The 18319-nt window shown below is 30.7% G+C and overlaps 1 protein-coding gene across 3 annotated transcripts; it reads left to right on the forward strand.

Annotated features, from left to right (window-relative positions):
- Window positions 1–8960: 8960 nt before the first annotated feature.
- LOC124931538 lies at window positions 8961–16218 on the forward strand. Of its 3 annotated transcripts, none has more exons than XM_047472023.1 (6): window positions 8961–13610; window positions 14098–14185; window positions 14291–14567; window positions 14644–14686; window positions 14769–14872; window positions 15667–16218. In XM_047472023.1, the coding sequence occupies exons 1-6, from the start codon at window positions 9026–9028 to the stop codon at window positions 16063–16065; spliced, it is 5496 nt and encodes a 1831-aa protein (XP_047327979.1). In that variant the 5' UTR covers window positions 8961–9025; the 3' UTR covers window positions 16066–16218. The 3 variants fall into 3 exon arrangements, with proteins under 3 accessions (XP_047327979.1, XP_047327980.1, XP_047327981.1); XM_047472024.1 differs by having other exon boundaries at window positions 14294–14567; XM_047472025.1 differs by having other exon boundaries at window positions 14297–14567.
- Window positions 16219–18319: the final 2101 nt, after the last annotated feature.

An 18319-nucleotide genomic window follows, 5' to 3' on the forward strand; every position in this document is an offset into this window, starting at 1 on the left:
GTCCCCACTTGATTCGAATAAATCCGCCCAAAAAGGATTTTCAAACAACACATGGCTATATCGCCAATGCTAATCAAATAGTTCATTCGCGAAGGCCAAAACACCCTATGCTTTTACTTCTCTAAACCCTTTACCAATCCAGATTTGCAGAGACGTTTTCCAAGTCTCGAAATGTTTTCAGATTGTCCTTATAATCCAAACTCTTCTGTTTGCGTGAATATGAAAAGAACGGACTATTGGTGCGAGGCCCTGGAAAACATGGCTCGGATTCCCAAGATAGTTGACCCAGCTCAGGAAGCCAACTCTTCCAGTCTACAAGGAACCGACCCCCTCTCATCCGTCAATACTCTAATTGACGAAAGTATATCTCTTTATTCTCTCTTGTATAAAGAGATGTCAAATACTGTATATTATAAGAAACCTAAGAACAATGATATTGTTAGATCATCTTTTCTTATATGTAATATATCACTCGATGTAACACAAGAAGTAGCTAGACTTTGAATCTATGAGTAAAAATGATATTTCATTTTACTCTAACTTGAACTTCGAAACTAAAAAGTTCATAGAAACTAAGGACGAGATTGTCTCTGCCGTGGAAAAGACAATCGAAATCAATATAAACATGCTTGATGATCCTCAAATCGTATTAATTAGCCAAAGTTTAAACCCACAAGAACGTCAAAAAATTGTTGAGCTACTAAAAGCCAACAAAGACGTATTCGTCTAGTCAAACAAGGACATGTCAGTCATTGATCCCAGGATCACACGACATCACATCCCTCTATATCGAGACGCTAAGTCAATAAAACAAAAGCTCAGATGGATGAAAGAGGAAGTCGTGATAAAAATCAAAAAAGAAGTCCAAAAACAACTCGAAGCTGGATTTTTCTAAAAGTGATTTGGCAGTCTAATTAAAAGACGAAAAATTAACATCAAATTGATTTTATATAAAATAGAAAATATATATTATATGAATTTTACTTGCATGTCATTTATATTTAGTTCTATATACAAACATAAACCTAAATACACTAGGCCATTGTTGACTTGAAAGAGTTTTGAAAATTTCAAAACAAAAAACAGTAATTTTCAAATTCTTCTGAGTCAACCATGCCTAATCTTTCTTTTTTTAATAATAACAAACAATTTATACTCCCTTTAATTTCTGTTCTGTATTTATAAGTGTTAGGACTCTAGAAGAAAAAAACAGATTTAATTAAATATTTGGAAGGAATTTTGAGTTTCCTTCCTTTCATCTATTTGAGTTATATTAACTCAAATTGTTCAAAGTCTCAAATTGTTTAAAGTACTAGTCACAAACAGTATTTGAGCCAATTAAAATATTATACGTTAAATAGTTATAAATTTAATAGTTGTAATGTGTTAAGAGTGATTTGGCAGTCTAATTAAATAACAAAAAATTAACATCAAATTGGTTTTAGATAAAATAAAATATGTATTATATAAATTGGACTTACATGTCATTTAGACTTAGTTCTATATGTAACCATAAACCTATATGACTCAATTAATCTTCAAACTTTTTTAGTCAACAATGGCCTAATCTTCTTTTTTTTAATAATAACCAACAATTTATACTCCCTTTAATTTCCGTTTCACTACCTCCCTATTTATAAGCGTTAGGACACTAGAAGAAAAAAAAAGGAATTTGATTAAATATTTGGAAGGAATTTTGAGTTTCCTTCCTTGCATCTATTTGAGTTTATAAATTTGTTAAACTTTATTAAAAAAAATGATTATCATGGTTCAAACTATAAGTAGTTTTAAAACCGTTCATAATTTAATTACTTTAATCAAAATTTACATATTTTGAAAATATGAAAAAGAAGTTTAAAGATTCACGTACTTAGCAAGTAGGATGAAGTTAGACTTTTTTTTTTCTTCTACTTAAAACAACCTCCAAAAATAAATTAAAAGTCTATTCTTAATATATTCTCATAATTCATGTTTTACTTGTATAATATTTTAATTTGGGTTTTATTTAACAAATATTTGAATTAATTTGGACATGTTCATACAAGCTTAGGGATTTTAACATATATAAACCATTATTAATAACACAAAAAATAGTAACCGTTTGTTCCGCGGTTGATCTTAAAGGGTAATATTAGCCGTTTAAAAACCGTTGATATAAAGAGAGTTAATATCAACCGCTTTTAAAACTGTTGATATTAACTCATCTATATTAATGAATTTTAAAGCGGTTGATATTGACAATTTTATATGAATATCAATTGTTTTAAAAACCGTTGATATATAGAGGATAATATCAACGGTTTTGAAAACGGTTAATATAAAAAATGTCAATATCAACGATTTTTAAAACGGTTGATATACATTATATTAATATCAACGATTTTTAAAACGGTTGATATAAAGCATATCAATATGAATGATTTTTAAAACGGTTGATATAAAGGGGTCAATATCAACATTTGCGGTCAATATCAACCTTTTAAAACCGTTAGATCTTTATTGTTATATATATTTATTTATATACATATATATATATATATTTAACTTATTAATTTAATTAATAATTTATAATAAAAAAAACATTAAATTTAAATTATATTAATTTTTTTATATATCAATATATTTATTAATAATTAATTATAATATATATATGATTATAATTATTAAATGATAATAATAGTAAGTAAGAAAAAAATGTATGACAATATATTTTAAATTTAAAAATATTATATAAGTTTGTATATTATTTAATTAAATTTTAAATTTAATTAAGAATATAAATTATATTATAAATATATATAATTAATTAGGTAGAGAAAATCTCACAATTATTTAAGAATTTGAAATTTTTTATTATCTCTCATTTCTCCCTCTTTCTTTGAATTGTTATAAAATAGTTTAAAGTAGAAAGCTTAAGGTAATAGTTTAATATTTATGTAGGTTTAGGTTTATGATTTTTATAAGAATATATATATATATATATTAGGATTTAAGATATCTTTAATTATTAATATTTGTAAGTAATAATATTATTAGTTTATTATATTTTTTATTTGATTATATATTTATATAATTAGTTTAGGATTTAAGGTATTAGGGTTAAATTTTATATTTATATAACTAGTTTAGAGTATAAGCCTAAAGTATAAGACTTGTTGATATGTTTTTTTTTTTTTTTTTTAACTTTGTATATTTTTTTATATTATATTTTATTATTTCAGCAAAATGTTTAAGTAAATATAATTATTATAGGAATTTTTTTTTATCAAAAAAATTCATTAAAAATTTTGATGAGAATTTATATATAACTTTTGAGTTATTTTTATTTATTTTCATGTGAGGGATGAGAGGGAGATAATATAGAAAAAAAAGAATATACATAAATAATGAATTTTTTTTTCTAACTTAGGTTTAGAGAAAATAAAAAATATTAATAAAATTTAGTGTTTAAGAAAAATATAAAATATTAATAAATTTTAAGGTTTAATAAGAATCAAAAGTACTAATAATAGAGAAAAAATAAAATTTAGGATTTTAAGAAAAAAATTAATAAGTAAAAAGAGATTAGAGATTAAAATTAGAAATTAGAGATTAGAGATTAAAGATTAAAGATTTGAGATAAGAGATAAAAGGAAGAAATATAATTCATATTATATATCATTAATCCTAATATATATTATAAACGTTGAATTAAATAGTTTATATAATTTGTAAATAATGTTTATTAAATTTAAATTATAATTATTATTTATTTTTATAAATATATAGATTTCTTAATAATAAATTATATTAATTATATATATACATATGATGAAGATAATTATAATAATAATAATAATAATAATTAAAAAAAAACTAAAATTGTATGATAATATATTTTCAATTTTCAAACACTATATAATTTGATATATTTTGTAATTAAATAAAAAAATATATAAATAAATTTAATATATATATTACCATTTTAAAAATAATTGACTTAAAATATTTTTTCTTTTTTTTAACTTAATAATTTATAATAATATATAAACATTCAATAGTTAATAAATATATATATATATAATATTTATATAATTAAATTTGTTAAAATATAATATATATATATATATATATATATTTAAAATAAATAAATAAAAGATCATTAAATTTTATCCAACCTAATTAATTAATTAATTCTCCTTTAACCACCAATAACTTCTCTAACTTCTATTTCCTCAATTCATCTCTGTTCCCACTAGAGGTGGACAAACCAATCAATTTGGTATTTTGGATTGGATATTCGCCTTTATTTATTTTTTTAAATTGTAATCCATATTCAACTCGGTATTCAACCACTATCTGATCTGAAAACATCGGATCGGATCGGCCAACCAGATACCCGCTGATCCGATTTTTTCATATTTCTAGTTTTTTCTTAACAGCTCCAGCCTCTAAGACTTCGATGATTAATGACGATTTGAGTTCTAAAATTAGGTCTCCATCTAAAGAGAACAGATTCACAAACAAATTTAAAGGGTAAATGGAAAAGACATATTTTTGTTTGTGGGTTTGTAAAAAAAATGGGAGAAATAAAATGAAGAGAGAGATTTTTTATTTTTGTTTGGGTAGAAAAGGAAAGAAAAGAAAGGAAGATAGAGATTTTTGTTTGATTTGTAATTGTTTAATAATATTTTTATTTGGGTTTGTAAAGAGGAAAAGAAAAGAAGAGAAAGATTTTTGGTTAGGTTTGTATTTATTTAATAATATTTTTGTTTGAGTTTGTTTATTTAATAAATTTTAAAAATCATCAAATGTCCGAATTTTTTTGTTCGATCCATATCCGATCTAGAAATCCGGTAAAATATCAGATCCGATTAATATTCGAATCCCATCCATCGGATACAGATTTTTTCGAATCGAATCGCCGAATTAATGGATCATATCGGAATTTTTGGCCACCCTTACTTCTCACAACTTATGCTATCAAATTGAAAGATAATTCTTATCTCCACAACCTCCCTCCTCCTTCAACTTATGCTCAAAAATATATATATATATATATATAATATTTGTGAGCATAAGTTGAAGGAGGAGGAGGGAGGTTATATATATATATATTTAAAATCTTCAATATAATATTAGTTTTAATTGCGAAAACTCAGTGTTGTTCCTAGCATTTCAATGCCTATCGACATCTATTGTGACAACAATGGTGCCATAACTCAGGCAAAGGAACCGAGTTCGAGCTCCAAATCCAGACACGTAATGAGAAAGTATCACCTTATTCGACACATCATCACTATGAGTGATATTAGGATGTGTAAGGTGCATACTGATGACAACATTGCAGATCCATTAACCAAACCTATGCCTAGGCCCAAACATGAGAGTCACACTAGGGCTAATGGTCTCAAGCACATTGGAGAATAGCTTTGAGTTTGCTTTTGTATTACATTATGTATTTATGAGTGTTAGACACCAGTTTTATGTTTAACTTGATGATTTTATGATATATGATATTTCATCATTATTTATATTGTTTTTATCGATATTGAATAATATGTCCAAATAATTTATTATTAACAAATGGGATCACCTTAAGTGTTCTGGTGAATGAAACCCATTAAGTGAAATGAAGTTTTGAATTATTAAAAGTCTATAGTTTGAAATCATCAAATGGACATAGATGATTTTATAAGTTACTATATTGTAAGCTGACTGATAGCGTCAGGTTTCATGGGCTATAAGGACATGGAGATGTCTAGTCAATTACATATATGTGTATGGATGATACATGTAAGACTGACCCACCTTAAGACTCTCCAAAAGAGATTGTAGAGTTTTAAGTTAAACCATGTTTAGTAGATTCCTCAGACATGAGTATGTTGTGGCCTCACTTGATGATTGGTATTTTTTTGACATTGTTAAACGCTTTCCGTAAAAGGGAGTTATAAAGGCAGTAGTTGGGATTGCTAAAAATTGAGTGGGAGCCATAGTCATACAAGAATAGAGAAGTCCTCTTACTTCATGCATACTGTGATACATTGAATAGGAATGGTGTCTCGGCCACTTGAAGAGCGAGAACTGAAAATGAATGGCCATGCTCGGATGGATTAATATGAATCATCCGTTTAATTGACAGTTCAAACTTAGAGTTCAAAAAACATATTTGATAGAAAAGTATGTATGTTACCATATCATCAAATAAGACATTAAGAGACAAAGGTATCTTATATTGCACACTTGTTTAAGGACAAGTGGGAGATTGAAGGAATTGTGACCTTTAATTTAATGTGCAATGACTAAACTTGGATAAGACAAATTAACAGATATAATTTAATCCAATTATTTTAGGAGTCGTAGTGCTTTACTAGAAGCCAACTACGATTAATGGGGTTAAACCTATAACTATTATAATCGGGTCCTATGAGGTCACACACTTAGAGTTGACCGACTAGATAAACGAGAAAGATGGTTAATTATTAATACATATTAGATATTATTAATAATAAGAAATATTATTTATTTGTGAAATAAAATAATATATAATTAATGGTTAATTATGGAGTTAAGATTGTGAAATAAAATAATATATAATTAATGGTTAATTATGGAGTTAAGATTATGAAATAAAATAATATATAATTAATACATATTAGATATTATTAATAATAAGAAATATTATTTATTTGTGAAATAAAATAATATATAATTAATGGTTAATTATGGAATTTTATTTAATACAAAAGGATTCACTTATTTGCAAGAAAACGGAAGTGAATAGAGAGAGAATTATTCCTCTTTTAAAAAACGACTTTTGCTATATTACGGTGAGAACTACAAGAGGAAGAAATCATCTTTTAATCTAGCAATTGGATTGCTTCCCCTTTGTCTTTTTCGTCCTAGCAGTCGAAAGTAAAGAGATCTAGTCGGGCTCGTGTGGACCAAGTAAAGGAGCAACACGTGGGGCTCTCGACTATTCATTACTACCAGATCTGATTCGGTTCACGCATCAAAGGTATATTTCTATAAACTATATATCATGATTTTATCAATTATGCATGATCATATGATTAGATGTTTAGATTAGATATATAAATTATTCCGTTGTGAACATCTAATTAACCTTCAGTCACTGTTGATTAATTAGATGTTCGTAGCGGAATAATTTATAGATCTAATCTAAACATCTAATCATATGATTATGCATAATTGATAGAATTAAGATATATATTTTATAGAAATATACTTTTGATGCGTGAACCGGATCAGATCTGGTAGTAATGAATAGTCGAGAGCCCCACGTGTTGCTCCTCTACTTGGTCCACACGAGCCCGACTAGATCTCTTTACTTTCGACTGCTAGGACGAAAAAGACAAAGGGGAAGCAATCCAATTGCTAGATTAAAAGATGATTTCTTCCTCTTGGAGTTCTCACCGTAATATAGCAAAAGTCGTTTTTTAAAAGATGAACAATTCTCTCTTTATTCACTTCCGTTTTCTTGCAAATAAGTGAATCCTTTTGTATTAAATAAAATTCCATAATTAAACATTAATTATATATTATTTTATTTCACAAATAAATAATATTTCTTATTATTAATAATATCTAATATGTATTAATTATATATTATTTTATTTCATAATCTTAACTCCATAATTAACTATTAATTATATATTATTTTATTTCACAATCTTAACTCCATAATTAACCATTAATTATATATTATTTTATTTCACAAATAAATAATATTTCTTATTATTAATAATATCTAATATGTATTAATTATATATTATTTTATTTCACAAATAAATAATATTTCTTATTATTAATAATATCTAATATGTATTAATAATTAACCATCTTTCTCGTTTATCTAGTCGGTCAACTCTAAGTGTGTGACCTCATAGGACCCGATTATAATAGTTATAGGTTTAACCCATTAATCGTAGTTGGCTTCTAGTAAAGTACTACGACTCCTAAAATAACCGGATTAAATTATATTTATTAATTTGTCCTATCCAAATTTAGTCATTGCACATTAAATTAAAGGACACAATTCCTTCAATCTCTAAAACGGTTGATATTTCATGTTTGAGCAATACCTACGGAAGCTCTGCCAATGGATGTCAACTGTGTTTTGAGCGGTTGTTATTACTCAATACTAACTGTTTTGGGTTCAATATCAACTGTTTTTACCATTGATATTGACTATTTTTTTATTAGTTACCTTAATTTAATATTCATACCTTATACATTATCCAAAGTTTCGGTATAGAAAAATTCATACATTAACATTACCTTAATTTCTATATAACCTTAATTTCGGTATTATAAATTTCATACTTAAAAATTATATTAACTTAAAAAAAACAATTTAATATAGTTTAAGATATAATAAAATATTTATCATAAAATAAAATATTGTTTTTAAAATATAACTAACAAATTTTAAGAAGTAAATATAGTTAAAAAAATTAAAGTTAATAAAAATAAATATAATTATAATTTTTAAATTAAACTAAATTATAGAGACTTTTGTATTTGAGATGTACTTGTTAATCTATTTGATTCTATTAGAATTTGTAAAAAAAATACTTTATAATCAAATAAAATAGAATTTATATTTTTTTGTAAAAATAGGATGTCTAAGATTGAATATATTGAATAATATTATATATAATTATATTTTTATTTATTTTAAAAAAATAATATTTTTATGATTAAATTAATATAATATTTATTTATTTATTTATAAATATTATATATATATATATTAATTTATAAATATTATTTCCATATTTCTTAAAATCTCGTACCTTTATTTTAACAATAATTTCGGTATCTTACTTTATACAAAATTAATATTTTTGATATATTATTGTAGAAAAATAAGCTTGATGAAATATAAGTTTGGAAGCTACTAATCGAAGAGTATAAAACCTTCCTTGTTTCAGGATTTCTTCATCCCCTACAAATTCTTGAAAAATCAAAAGAAAGGAAATCTCCTTCTGTTACAGAGCAGAGCGATCGATAGTGGTTAAACATGGACATGAAGATGCGGAATCACCACAAGCACACCAGATATGCATCACCTCTTCCTCCGCCGTCGACCTATTTCAACGATCTTCATCACTACAATCAACATCCTACAATTCCGCCACCGCCTTTCTCTACTCACTCTACTCCTCCGCCGCCGTCTTCGTCGTCATACAAACCGCAACAATCTCAATTCACCTTCAGCAAGCACGACAACCATCGGCTGGTTGAAAACGATACGCGTAGACAAAAATCCGTTTACGTACCCCATCACAATCCTTCCCCACCTAGGGTTTCAAAGCGCACTTTGTTGGATTATAATCAGCCTCGCTTTTATAAACAAGAATCTCAAAATAGGCTTCTCGATTACAGTTCATCAAAAGTTGTTGTACCGGAAAGTCGTCGACCCTTCGGATTGGTCAGAGAAGAAGATAATCACCATAGTGGAATCAGTAGAACGCAGGTATTGTCGTATCGACCGTTTGATAATCGTAGGCTTGATGTAGAAGGTAGATTTAGGTTTAGAGATGAGTTTCAATCTAAGCACTCAGAACGAATTGATAGTCGTGTTGACGATTACCAGCGTAGTCATGACAGTTATGTCTCTGAAATTAGAGAAACTTCAAGAATTCCCTTGTATAGCGAGTCACATAGTGGTTCTAGATCTAAGTTGTCTGTATCAAAGGATTTTGGAGCGGATCCGGGAAACTATCAGTCCTTTGATCATTATTCTTTAGATAGTGACAGATTTCTGCATAATAAGGAATTGGATTATCGGGAACTGTCTGGTGTTCGTGCTAGGTTAGGGAACCAATTTGACTCTGACGATGGAGATGAAATTTCTCCCTTGCAACATCGCCCTCATATTTATCCATCTGGAAAATCCAACTATAGAGGGAACAAGGAAGGTAACCACGATTTTCTTCAGGTTACACAGAAGAAAATCCAAAAGAAGAGTGTTTTACAGAGACTTCAGTTTGTTAATCCCGGTAATAATAACAGAAGCAACGGACAACATCTCTCTTTTGCCCAATCAGTTGGTACAGTGCCAAATAATTTACGAGGAAAAGGTGTCGTTTCTTATCCTGAAAAGAGAAGAGAAGAAGATAGAAAGGAAAGCATCGTAGAACTGGATGTATGCTTTAATTCTAATGGCTTAATAGCAAAGACAATTGTGCCTACATCAACTGATGATGAATCTCATGTGAACTCAAGACAAAGAAATAAGAAGTTGAGGGAACTGGAATATCCATTGAAATATCTCATTTGTTCAACAAATAGCACAATTAAGCCAGATTCTGTGACGCCGGATAGGTTTGAATGCCTTTCAGATTCTTCTAGGGATTCAAAGATTTTGAATGAGAATTGTATGAAACCTTCCCCTCTAAGCATTTGTGCTGGTGGTTCTCCTGGAAATATGAGTTCAAAAGAATTATTATCTAAAAAGACTCGTCATGCCATTCCTTCATATGCAAGTCCCCCTTTGGCTTTTAGAAAGAAAAAACTCATTAGGCCACTCTCTCATATGTCAAATTTGGAAGTAAACAAAAAAGATTCAGTTGCTATTATTAAGTCGGATGGTTCCAAAAATATTCAGTCTCAAGATTCCCTTTGCAATGTAACTTCAGGTGAGGCGAATAACTATTCAAGCTCTGATCTCGTGCATGACATTGTTTTGCAGTCTTCTCCTCGTCAAATTACTGCATTGCTTGATAATAAGTTGAGTGAAGCTTCATGTGTTTTATCACCAGAGACAAATGGAGTTCACTCTTATTCTAATAAAGCATGCATACCATATATGGAGGCACAAGCAAATACAAATATCTCAGGCCCTTTTCTGGTTTCAGTTTATCCTTTAGAGACTGAAGGTGATCTGCATACTCTAACTGCTAGAGTGCCTGGATGTGTTGATTCTTTTGCTAGCACTAATTCATATGAAGATTCAATCAAGTTGAAGCTTGGGGAGGGTGATTCTGATATTCTTTTAGTGGGCGGCATTCAGCCACAATTACCTGTGGATAAGTACTCTTTATCACGTAAATCTGTGGGAGGCAAAACTGGTTGCCTTTTATCACATCCTGCAGAAACCGAAGTTTGCAGAAATCATTATAGTTCAGTGAGCTTCGATAATACACATGCTGCGAAGAAGGAAAATCCTTTCTCTAGTGTTGATTCTTCAGCAATTGAGTGTACATTTAATCAGACTTCTGTTTTGGGAGATAATATATCTGTTGATGAAGATCAAAGACCTACCATTTCCCTAGTTAAAGATAGTGATATGATTGGACACCTGAAAAAAAAGGACCATATTGATGTCAGTGAAACTGTCACTGATGTTGTAGGAGTTAACATTAGCGCAGCCAATTTGCTGGACGGGAATGGGAAAACCGAATCTCACATGAATCTTGTTTCTAATCTAGCTAAAACTGATTGTGACCGTGTAGGACCAGGTCCAGAAGGGGAGACTTTGCTGCTCCAGAATAATCTCATTCAAGGACCCACAGTAACTGCAGCAACTAGCAATCTAAACATTAGTCCTGTTAAGAAACAACCACATAGGAAGAGGGAAACTGAGGATACCGAAATTGATTCGTTGAAGTCAACCTGCTATGATTTCAGCCTGACTGTACATAGCCTTTTACATCAAGAAGAGGAGAAATCCAGTTGTAGGGACAATGATGATGGGCATGGTAGAAACAAAAGAGACTATGCTATGCTTTCAGTCGGTGAATCTGTAACAGGAACTTCTCCCAGATGTAAGAAGACAAGGTATATCAGTGCACCTGTTTCAAGCTTCCCAACAGTATCCCAGATCCGTGATGGTCCTAGTTGCACCGAGGAATTGACTTTCGACTCTGATAAGTTTTATACTGAGACAGAAGATAGAGTTAATGAATCTAACATCAACATATCAGATTCATTTGTGCTTGGGGACAATGAAATAGGTGATCCTTCACTTGATGTTACTGATATGACAGGAAAAGATGTTATCTGTATTGATTCAAAACTTGATCCAGAAATAGCTCAGATAACATGTCTGGATGACCATAACAATGTTGAGCATTCCCTAAACTTTTCTACAATTAACAGTTGTTGCCAAAACAACAATTCTTCCATACGTCAAATAGAGAGTACTCCTGAAGCAAACACCACTCTTAAGATCAATTATTTTGATGCTCATGGACAAGATGAACATCATAGACAACAATATGCAGATATGGAGTGTGACAACGTTTTGCCTGACAAAGATGGTTTACCTTCTGTGTCAAATTCTCCATCTCTATATTTGGATAGAAATGAAGCCTCTACTGCCTTTCCTAATAGAGCATCTCCCGACACCTTGTTCACAGGTGAGGAGGATTCACAGTTTGTGGAGCAAAACTTTGAGATTGGGAATACAAATTTTGAGAATCTTGTTTCTGAAAGTAGGACACCTTTGGTATCTTTTGAAAAAATTTCAATAACTAGTATGTGCAGTCCGAATTTAGGCAATACAATGGTGAGTTCGCACACAATTCCTACTAAGACCGGGCATTCTCTTCTGCAACCTACTCCAAGAAGCAGGACACTTAGAAATAATCATCTGAATGATGCAATTCTTAGAGTCTTACCCGGTTATTCAAAACTAAAGAAGGCAGTTCCCCCAGACAATAAGGTGAAATCCCGAACTAGCTATCGAACAGGAAAACCTCCTTCCTTGCCTATCTGTGGAAAGAATAACTTGAATGCTGTTTCTTTGCAAAAGCAGTTGCCTACAAATAATGAAAAGGTTCACAATGCTTATGTTTGGAAAGGCAACAGTATTGTGAGAAAACTTTATACTGTTCCTGCTAAATCTTTGAGCTCGCCTGGACTTGAAAGCAGTATAAATGGGTTTAATTCATTGAACTGTTTGAAATCAGAACTCCTTCAACAGCCAAAGACACCGTTACTCAGAAGTAAATTATTTGATTGCCCAAATATTTCCTCACAGAATTCTGCATCTGTGCAAGTGATAAATCCTCCTGCAGAGACTTCTTCTGAGTTTATTTTGGGTGTTTTGGAACAAGAAGAAAATGCCAGTATCCGGAATCCTTCACAAACTCCTCAAAATCAAACATGTGTGACTGGAAGTCACAATGTCATAAGCAATGAAAGCTCAAAATCTGGGATGGGATGGAAGATGATATGCATGAAATCAAATCAGTTAGTTGCATCATCTAGTCCTACTGATCTGTCTGTTCAGAATTCAGTACAGACTGATGTTTTGCCTTCTTTTGATGGTTATGTCAAGTGGAAGGAAAATCATCTCAGAAGACCACTTGAAGACCAAGCACCGAAAAATATAGCCCTTCGTGATGCTTCTTCCAATGAGACTTGGCCTGTAAGAAAAAATGTTAGGCGTTATTGTGTCTTCAGTAGGAACGTTTTGGCTTGTAGAAAAAGAGATGCAATTTACACAAGGTCCAAGCATGTCTTCTCTGGTGGGATGTCCACAATACTGAGTATTGGTGGGTCTAGTTTCGAAAACACCACAGGGAAGAGGATGTACAGGATTGGCTCCTTCTATTACAAAATGGATCTATCAAGACGAACTCTCCAAAGAATTTCAGGTAGGCTTCTCATCATCCTTTATTTAGATAATATATTATATATACATGTGGGTTCTAGTTTTTCTAAACATAAAACAGGAAGAAGCAAAAAGGGGAAGGTAGATTAGGTTGAATTGGAGACTAAACAAACCCTAGTTGAAATTTGTTTCAAATGGAAAAAAATAATAGTATTTCACCTTGAGGAGAATCAATAGCTTAACTAAGAGCTTGTTTCATTTTGTTTTTTTTTTGTGTGAAATGTATTTTTTGATGAAAAGTTGATTATTTTGGTTAAATGATTAAAATATTCTTTATATTTCATATTTTAAAGTATTATAAAAATTAAAATAAGGATATTTTAGTTGTTTGTTTGATTGGTAAATTGATCAATGATAGGATAAGGGGTTATAAATCCAAATAACCCTTCATCAAATAAGGCCAAATGCTTTTAAGTAGCCTGAGTATCCTTCCTCAATTCCTTTAGTTAATGTTTGTTATCCTTGTGTAGGCGACTTATCAGGCTCGGGTAAGAATCATGCTGGAGCAGATACAAAAATATGTGTTGTTCCCCAAAGGCTCCATATTGGCAATGATGGGTATGCTCATTATATCTATTAATTTTCAAATTATGCTATTTTTTTATTCTGTCATTCAGTTGGTCTTCATTTCTAGAGCATTTTATGCATAGTCATCCTTTTTAGTAGCAGATACAAGCGCTTAGGAAATGGAAATCAGCTTATTCGATATCCCAAAAGACGAGCGCGGATTTTAGCAAGTGAGATAGTAAGATGGAGTTTGCACACTGCCAGATTGTGTCTTGCCAAGAAAAACACATATTGTCATTTCTTCACGAGATTTGGTAAATGTAATAAAGATGATGGAAAATGCCCTTATATTCATGACTTATCTAAGATTGCAGTTTGTACAAAATTTATTAAGGGTTCATGCTTCAATCAAGGCTGCAAGTTGACTCATAAGGTATCTTGCCTTTGTTTAGAAATTTATTTTTATATTTACCTCAATTCACCTTGGTTTTGTAATTTTCAATGTACAGGTTATTCCTGAAAGGATGGAAGACTGTTCTTATTTTCTTCAAGGTATGTTTTTGCCTTAGTGGTTTGTCTATAAAGTGGTGCAAGAGGTTATGGAATCTGATTTATTTATTTTTTTCATTGACAGGGTTATGCTGCTACGAGAACTGTCAATATAGACATGTAAATGTGAACCCAAATGCCCCAACTTGTGAAGGTTTCCTTAGAGGCTATTGCTTGCATGGTGATGAGGTATTTTTTGTTTGCCCTTAGTTTACTTTTTATCTTTGAATTAAATGTTAATGTTTGTATTAATAAAGTTGTCCCGAATTTGTGACTTTTACTATACAAACAATGAGATAGCATAAAAGAAGGGATTAGGTAAAAGTCTCTGCCAACTCTAGAGATAACTTTCGACCTTTGATTTGGTCTTTTGTTTTCGGAAGTGTCTTTTTCTTTTCAAATCTCAAAATATTCACATGATCTTTTTAATTCAACACCCAATCTTTTGGTATCATAATCATAAAACCAAATCTACATTTTATTTTTATGTTTTTCAAAAATCTCAAGAAAATAATCTCGATTATGATCTAGAAAATAATCTGGATTGAGATTTTTACAATAAAATTTGATCATGATCCAAAAATCTTATACCAAAAAACAAATAATTATCGATTTCAATTTCACTTTGGTGATTTTCCAATAGGATCGAGATTGTAATTGAAACTGTGACAAAATACCAGTTTTCAAATCTCCCTTCAAATAACTGCTAGAATACTACACATTTCCTGACACGACTTATTTATTGTATCATCATATCAACTTCTTTTATATTTGGTATTGTTTTCTGTTTTGTTAGAGTATTTGATATATTGATAATATGTATGCTAGACATCATATTTTGGTAATGTTTTGTGTGCAAGACCTTACTACATTGCAACCTTGAATATTATATATTTTTTAAGGGGCGAAACACATGATAACATTACTTGTTGAAAAACTCAATTAATATTTTATTCGATTTGTTTATCTCTCAAACTTTGCAGTGCCGGAAGAAGCACAGCTATGTTTGTCCGGTCTTTCAATCCATTGGAAGATATGCAGAAGGCTCCAAGTGCAGACTCCACCCGAAAAGGCGTTTGAAAGGAAAGAGAAAGATAAGGAAAAACGACACCAAAGAATCAAACAATGCTGAAGGGCAATACTTTGGCACTAGTACTTGTATTGACAATGCTGATTGCAGCAGATCAACAACAGATCAAGTAAACAAGGATCTTTTCTTCCAAGAAGGAAGGTTGGCCGATTATATTAGCCTCGGTGTAGAAGAAGTCTTTAGTACTATAATTGAGGATTCAAGCTTATCTTCAGATATGGAAACACAAATAAAACCCGCATTTGTTCTTAATAGAAGTTCGGCAAAGGCTACTACTAGGTTTCTAGGTTAAGTTTTTGGTTTGCATTTCTTTTGAATAATATAGCTTGTAAAGAAGTGCTTGAGAAACAAGCACATTTACTAGTGAAGTTGGAATGTAAGTAAATATTGAAAACATTATATTTTATTTTGTCACAATTAATTTTACTCTTTAATTGGAAAACCCTACTTCAACCATTGCAAATCTATCTACCAAGGTTACTTAACTTGCACATGTTCTGATGGGGGAGCTAATCCATCTAATGCTGGATTCTCTCTAAGCTTTCATTCATAATAGATTCTTCCTCTTGCAACTGTTATTTTAAAATTTTCTTCTCGATAAAGTTTGTAATTGTTAGGAAAAAATAAACAGAATCTATCCGCCAAAATCTATGCGACATTTGAACTTATATATAATTTAATTAAGCCCAAATTATTTGGGCGGTCTTATCGCTCACTTTTGGTCCTCAAATTAATTTTTAAAACAAATCGACCTTCAACTTTTAGAAAAGTCATTAATGGCCCTCCCGTTAACTTTTTGGTTAAACATAACGGTTTAGACTTAAAATATATATTTTTTATATATTATCTTTAATCATTATTTTTTATATTTATATATATAATTATTAAATCACTTATATATATATATATTTTATCATTAATTTTTATATTTATATAATTATTAATCTATTTTATATATATATATATATATATATATAGAATATTTAGAGAGAGAAAATTGTGGAGTATATTATTACTGTTTTCATTACATGGGAGGTCTAGTGTTTAAATAATAAATATTACATTTACAAAAAGGAAATCAATTAAACAATAAAATCATTTAGTTGATTTGACAATCAACGGCCAATTAACAAATCAATTAGTCTAATTGATTGATTTGCTATTGACTTTCTCAACCTTCCATTCTCGGTCAATTAGTAACTCAATTAGTCTATTGATTGATTTGCTATTAATTTTCCAAATTTGAGAAATAATTCTACACTCCCCCTCAAGTTGGGTAGTAGATATTGAACGTGCCTAACTTGCCACATAGTTCCTCAAAATTCGGTTTGGGAAGAGCTTTGGTGAGTATGTCAACCACCTGATTGCGAGATGTAATGTAGAGAGGTGCAATAGAGCCTTTATTTATATTTTCTGAAATAAAGTGACGATCAATTTCAATGTGTTTGGTCCTATCATGATGAACCAGATTCTTTGCAATACTGATTGCAGCTTGATTGTCACACATCATTTGAATAGGTCCATCTGGAGGCAATCCTAACTCTTCAAGGATGCGGCGTATCCAAATTCCTTCACAAATTTCGAGTGCAAGAGAACGATACTCAGCTTCGGCACTACTCCGAGCGACAACAGATTGTTTTACTTCTCCATGTGACGAGGTTGCCCCAAACAAATGAACAATATCCAGAGGTGGATTTTCTGTCGGTAATGTCCCCGGCCCAATCGGCATCGGTGAACACACGAATTGACTTGTCGTCGTTACGTGTGAATATAAGTCCTTTTCCCGGAGAACCTTTTAGGTACCTTAGAATTCTGAAAATTGCGTTCATATGATCTTCGGAAGGGCGATTCATTATTGGCTAACAACGCTCACTGCGAAGCAAATGTCAGGACGAGTGTGAGATAAGTACAGGAGTCGCCCCACGAGTCGCTGGTATCTACCTTTATCGGTTGGAGTATCGTCATTGTTATTTCCAAGTTTGTGGACCGAGTCCATAGGGGTGTCGGCAGGCTTACATCCAAGCATAACAGTTTTCATTAAAAGGTTTATGGTGTATTTCCTTTGAGTTAAGGAGATCCTCTTCTTTGATCGGGCAAGTTCCATTCTTAGGAAAAACTTGAGGGGTCCGAGATTTTTGGTGTCAAATCGGCTATTTATGAACTCTTTCAAATTTTGAATCTCTTTTTCATCGTCCCCGGTTATTATTATGTCATCAACGTAAACAATGAGGATTGTGATCTTTTTATTCGGAGCAATCTTGACAAACATAGTGTGGTCGGCTTGACATTGAGAGAAGCCATTCTCGATGATGGAGATTGAGAATTTTTCAAACCATGCTCTTGGTGATTGTTTGAGACCATATAGAGATATATGGAGGCGACACACTTCGTTAGGTGAAACATTAATACCAGGAGGCACTTTCATGTAAACTTCTTCTTCAAGGTCTCCATTTAGGAATGCGTTTTTTACGTCGAGTTTATATAGTTCCTAATCTTTATTAGCCGCTAAGGATAGAAGTATTCGAATGGTGTTGAGTTTTGCAACA

The sequence above is a fragment of the Impatiens glandulifera genome, chromosome 3, assembly GCF_907164915.1.
Source record: "Impatiens glandulifera chromosome 3, dImpGla2.1, whole genome shotgun sequence".
NCBI classification, from domain to species: Eukaryota; Viridiplantae; Streptophyta; class Magnoliopsida; order Ericales; family Balsaminaceae; genus Impatiens; species Impatiens glandulifera.